General features: G+C 48.8%; 1 protein-coding gene across 15 annotated transcripts in view; it reads left to right on the forward strand.

Annotated features, from left to right (window-relative positions):
* BRD4 (bromodomain containing 4) overlaps positions 1-4998 on the forward strand; it is a 131057-nt gene that overhangs the window by 53240 nt on the left and 72819 nt on the right. For 9 of the 15 annotated variants that reach the window (XM_014524941.2, XM_025216162.1, XM_025216165.1 and 6 more), the window contains 2 exons: positions 2458-2588; positions 2800-2908. The exons of 3 other annotated variants lie outside the window; for them this stretch is intronic. In XM_014524941.2, coding sequence (XP_014380427.1) covers positions 2534-2588; positions 2800-2908 — 164 coding nt within the window. In that variant the 5' untranslated portion in view covers positions 2458-2533. Of the gene's footprint in view, positions 1-2457; positions 2589-2799; positions 2915-4998 lie in introns of those variants that run through there. 3 more of the 15 variants (XM_025216169.1, XM_025216167.1, XM_025216172.1) reach the window with 3 other exon arrangements.

Here is a 4998-nt window from a genome sequence, read left to right on the forward strand (position 1 = left end):
GGATGCCTCTGGGATTTAGGGGTTAGGAAAGTATGTGGGTTGCTTGTCGTGGATGTTGGCTGGCTCTTGGAGCTTGGCTAGGGGCTGGAGCACCTGGTTCTGTGGGTTGTTTGTCTCTCCATGTTTGCACAGCATGCAGGTTAGAGATGCTGCCATTTCAGCAGGTTCTGGATTGAGCTGCACAAACCCCTTGACGTGCTGCTTCTGGAATTGAGGGGATGGGTGAAAACAGCAACAGGAAACTGTAGTGCTTCCTTCCCTTTTTGTTCCCCACATTTCCACTTTGGTACCCAAGGGATACCTTTGCAATCTAGTGTGTGTTAGAGGCAGGTGGTAGTAGAAGAGATTGAACAACATACATTAAAGGATAACAATGCTGCTTAGTAGAGGTGGAGCTAGTATGAAATAGAGCTGGAGGGGCATTTTGGGATTTAGCTGTTTTGGCGGGAAACACTGATCTGTTGAAATTCCTGTTTCAACAGATTTTTGCTGTGACATACATGTTGCCATGGGAAACTGTCCTGGCTTCCTGCCAGCTCATATGGTGAACAGCTGAGAAGCCCAGGTTTTGGGGATCTGCTGCTTCAGGGCACTCTAGCCTTGCTGTCCTAGGGCCAGACCTTTTTATAGCTCTAATACAGCCCAAGTGTGCTATGAGTGCCTCCAGCCTGGCACCTCCAGGTCTTCCTGCCTTCATAAAGGGGAAGCCCAAGAACTCAAAAGCCTTGAGTACCCTCAGCTCAACCTGGCCTCTGAAAGGGCAAGATTCCTGTCCATTCCTGGCTGAATAGTGAGAGCAGACCTTGGGGAGGAAGCCTGCTATGCTTGGGTTAGTGTTCTGGCTCTCTCCTCTCCCCCTTCAGCTCAAACACTGGACCAACAGCCTATCTTCCTTCTTGTAGTAAAACAGCCATGGACCAATGAGCAAGACTGCTGCCATCTTCAGTAGTGGCCCTCTGTACCAGAATGCTGAAAGTTCAGAGGGTCACAGGTTGCTGATGGTTTCTAAGACAGTGATTATTAAAAGGATGTGTAATAGAACTTCTTTTCATCCCTTTTTCAAAAACCTGGAATTGTTAAATAAAGATCCTTATTAGCCCAGTATTATTTGGGTTGTGAGGTCAGGTACTTGGAAATTAGAAAATGCCAGTCTTGGATGCCCACACAACTAGCATTTGTGATGTTGTGCTTATGCATTATGCAGCGGTCATTAATTACAAGATTCATTTCTTCCAAAAGACCCTTGGTTGCAGTCTAACCTCTGACTCTCTAAGTCCTTGTCTTGGTAAAAGAATGCTACCTGGGAGTAAAGCACTTGCTTATAGGAGTTCTGGTTACACTGCACCAGCATTGCTCAACCCATGGGTTGTGACCCACAAGTGGGTCACAAGAATATATGAAAGGATTGTGAACAAACTTTTAAAATGGATTTTCCTTTAAAGGAGAAAAACCTGGGAAACCATGGATTTTTCCCTTGTTAGGCCGGCACAGTTCCAGCCTGCAAGGGTCTGCTTGGGGACCCCACTTCCTACACACCCACCCCTTGTTCCACATGCTGGGAGGTTGGGGGCAGCGGGCAGCAGGTCGGGAGTGAGGGGCACTGGTTCAGAACTGGGCATGGATGTTTGTAAATGGATCCTGGTACAAAAAAGGTTGAGAATCACTGCATTACGCCATAGTTACACTAAGCCAGGGGTTGTCAACCGGGGGATATGCGTACCCCTGGGGGTACTTGGGAATGCCCCAGGGGGTATGCAGTGGGGGCGGGGCTGCCAGCACTTTGCGCTGCTATGCACTGCCGCTGCTTTTATTTTCGCCAGTGCTGCACACAGCCAGCACTTATGGTTTCACTGCTGCTTCCAGGCTTCCCCTCCCTGTCGTCAACAGGCCAACGGAGTACTCCCCCACTTTTCAACCAGCCACTGGGTGTACACCAACTAAAAAAGGCTGAAAACCCCTGTGCTAAGCTATAGTAAGCAAAGGCCTCATGATTGCTGGATAACATGATAAAGGAGAAAAAAAAAAAAACACATTCATGAACAAAAAGATGGTGATTTAAAAGAATGGAGTAAGAAAAGCAGTAGCTGAAAAATCCAGGACAAATGTAAGAAGTAAAAACTCAGTAATGAGGCAGAGATTTAAAAAAGCAAGTATAGGTGTATAAACTTTGCAAAAGAAACAAGTGGACATGAACATCTTAGAGAGAAGAATTGGTGTAAGACGGAGGGCACTCAAGTATAATACAGGGGTTGTTGTGTAATGAATGACTTTGGGGAGTGGTTAAACCTCCCCCCCCCCCCCCCCCCCCCCAAAAAAAAAAAAAAAAACAACCCAGCATCATTGTGTTGAGCTTCCTTAAGTTGGGCCAGCTGTTAATCAAATCGGCTGGTGTACTGTGTGAGCTTTTGCTACTGAATGCTGCTTCGAGTAGTTTTTTCTGTCGTCCTTGAAATCTAGAAGATGGCTTGCCAGATTCAGCCTTCCAGAACACACAGATCCCAGCATCCTGTATATCAAAAGCAACAGCAGCAAGATGCTTCCTGAGAAAATGTTTCCTAGGCCTCAGAACAGCACTTGTGCGAATCGTGGTAGGTACTTGTATTGTTGGAGCTGCAGTCTGTCAATGGGGCTTTTAGGGTGTGGCACACTGCATTTGGAGCCCGTTCAAAGGGCAGCAGCTGGCATGTTCGCTTAGTTATGTGTGAAGCGGTTGAGAACAGTTTATATGTGGCAAAACCTTAAATTTTACCTTACAGAACTAAGTTGCTAATAATGAACAACATTTGCCTTTTCTTTCAGTTGGCACCATTCCTGCAGTATTGTGCTCCTCAAATGACATGTGTGACTTCAGCAAAGCACACTTGGATTTTGGGGAAGACGGAAACTTTAAGCATTCCTTCACTGAATTGTAAGTGTAAGTTAGTTAATAATACACATGTCCTGGAATTGGAACAGTCTTTCTAAAACTAGAAAACCAGCACTTGGTTTTAAAATGCACCTATTTTATATTTATCTTTGTGCTAGAAGCCTACTCTCACAATAAAATGACCTGAGGGCTTTAAGGTCATGGCAGTCTACAGGGCTGGGTTCCTTTGCTGGTGGAGTGAGTCAGCACTTGGGGGTGAGTCACGCTGCTAGTCTCACGCACTTACTGTAGGAGACAGCTGAGAGGAACAAAAAGGTGGAGGAGAACCTCAGGCTAAAACCAGAGGACAGTGCTTCCTGTTTACTTGGGACTAGTGCTGCATTCCCTGATTCCTTTAGAGTGGAGGTGTTTCACTTGCACTGGCTTTTCTTTCTAGTAGCCTCTGGGGAGCTGGTAACTGCTTTTGATCTCACTTGTTGCAGATAGACTAGTGTGTATAATGGATGTTGTCAAATGTATCTGTTTGTAATCATTGCCCAAGCATGGCATTTACTGTTAAAAAATTCACCGTAAGTATTTTGGTCACTTAAGTCCCACTGACTTTGAGGCTGCACATGAACCACAAAATGAAAGTGCAGTTGTGGCACAGGTAAGTGTATCTTAACCTAGGCAATGCAGGGAACAGTAGCAGTGGAGGCATGACAGCATGGGCTGGCAGTCAGTCCACAAGCTCTCCAGGGATCCTGTGTACCTACTTTGGTTGCCAGCCTGTACCAGCTTGTCTTCATGGTTGTTAGTGTGTAATATAGGCTGGGATTTGCATGACCTAGTTGCATCTTCAGTTTGCTGTTCAGACACAGTATTTGCATGACAAAGTTGCATCTTCAGTTTGCTGTTCAGACACAAGCTCCCAAAACCCTCAGTTGTTTCTGGAAGTGGTATTTAAGAGTTCCTGAGCATTTCTGAAAACACCTGGGGGGGAGACTCAGGTAGAGAAAGAACCTGCTGCTGTTACTTTTCCCCTAAACTTACAAATGGGCCCTCCTGGCTCAGTCTCACCACTGAAGGAGTGAGTCAGTTAAACTGAAAATACACGGGGGTGGGTGTTCTGTCCATTGTAGAGATGGCCTGGTTTGGGGTTTTTTGGCTGTAGAGGCATATGATGAATACAAATCATTCAGGTGGTTGGGGTTCTGGCATAGACAAGAATTTAATATTCTTGTTGACCTGGAGTTATTCTTGCATAGCTTCACATGTAGGCACTCAAGCAAGGTGTTTTTTTTTTTCTGGAATGAGTGGGCGCATCCAGAGGAGCACGCATGTGCCTCTTGCCCCGTCTCAAACCACTTTGAAGCGGGGCAAGAGGCATGTGCGGGAACAAAACAAGTTTCCCCACGCTGCAAGAAAATTAAACCCCTGGATATCCAGGGGTCTAAAAAAACTGCTCTGCAGAAGAGCGGAGCAAGGCACGGTCCCAGACCATGCCAGGGAGTCAGTCCTCCAAAAGAGATGCTCTGGTATCAGCCAGAGCGTCTCATTTTTGTTCTCCTGCTGCTACCGGCCCCCGGCTCTGTCCAAGGTAAGGGGGGGGAGGTCATGGGTGTGGGTGGATGAGGGATGGCAGGGGAGATGTCCTTGGGGCTGCAGGGGGTATGGACCCAGCCCAGCCTCATGTGGCTTGCTAGTCCAGCTTTGCACCGGAGCGGGTTGCAGGGCACCAGGATGCGCACACAGGACCCATGTTTCCCAGAGCCGTGTGACCCATTCTGGTGCAAAGCTGGACTAGCGAGCCACATGGGGCTGGGCTGGGGCCCTGCGTGTGCCACCCCCCTGCAGGTACAGCGGGGCAGAGGCAGGACCCAGCACGGTGCATGGGGACCATGTGCCCAGCTGGGTCCTGCCAGCCCTGGGGCTCCTCTGCTGCCCAGCTGGGCTGGGCCCTTGGCAGGACCCGGCATGGCTCGCAGGGACCTGGGTTGGTGCCTGCCGCCAGGTCCTGCTGCCAGTGGGGCTGCTCCTGCTGCCTGGCTGGCCTTCCTGGGTGACAGGAGCAGCCCCATGGCCAGCAAGACCCAGCAGGCACAGCGCGCGGTCCCTGCGCACTGCTCCAGGTCCTGCCGCCATGCGCACGG

This window comes from Alligator sinensis, unplaced genomic scaffold (assembly GCF_000455745.1).
Source record: "Alligator sinensis unplaced genomic scaffold, ASM45574v1 scaffold1509_1, whole genome shotgun sequence".
Taxonomy (NCBI): domain Eukaryota; kingdom Metazoa; phylum Chordata; order Crocodylia; family Alligatoridae; genus Alligator; species Alligator sinensis.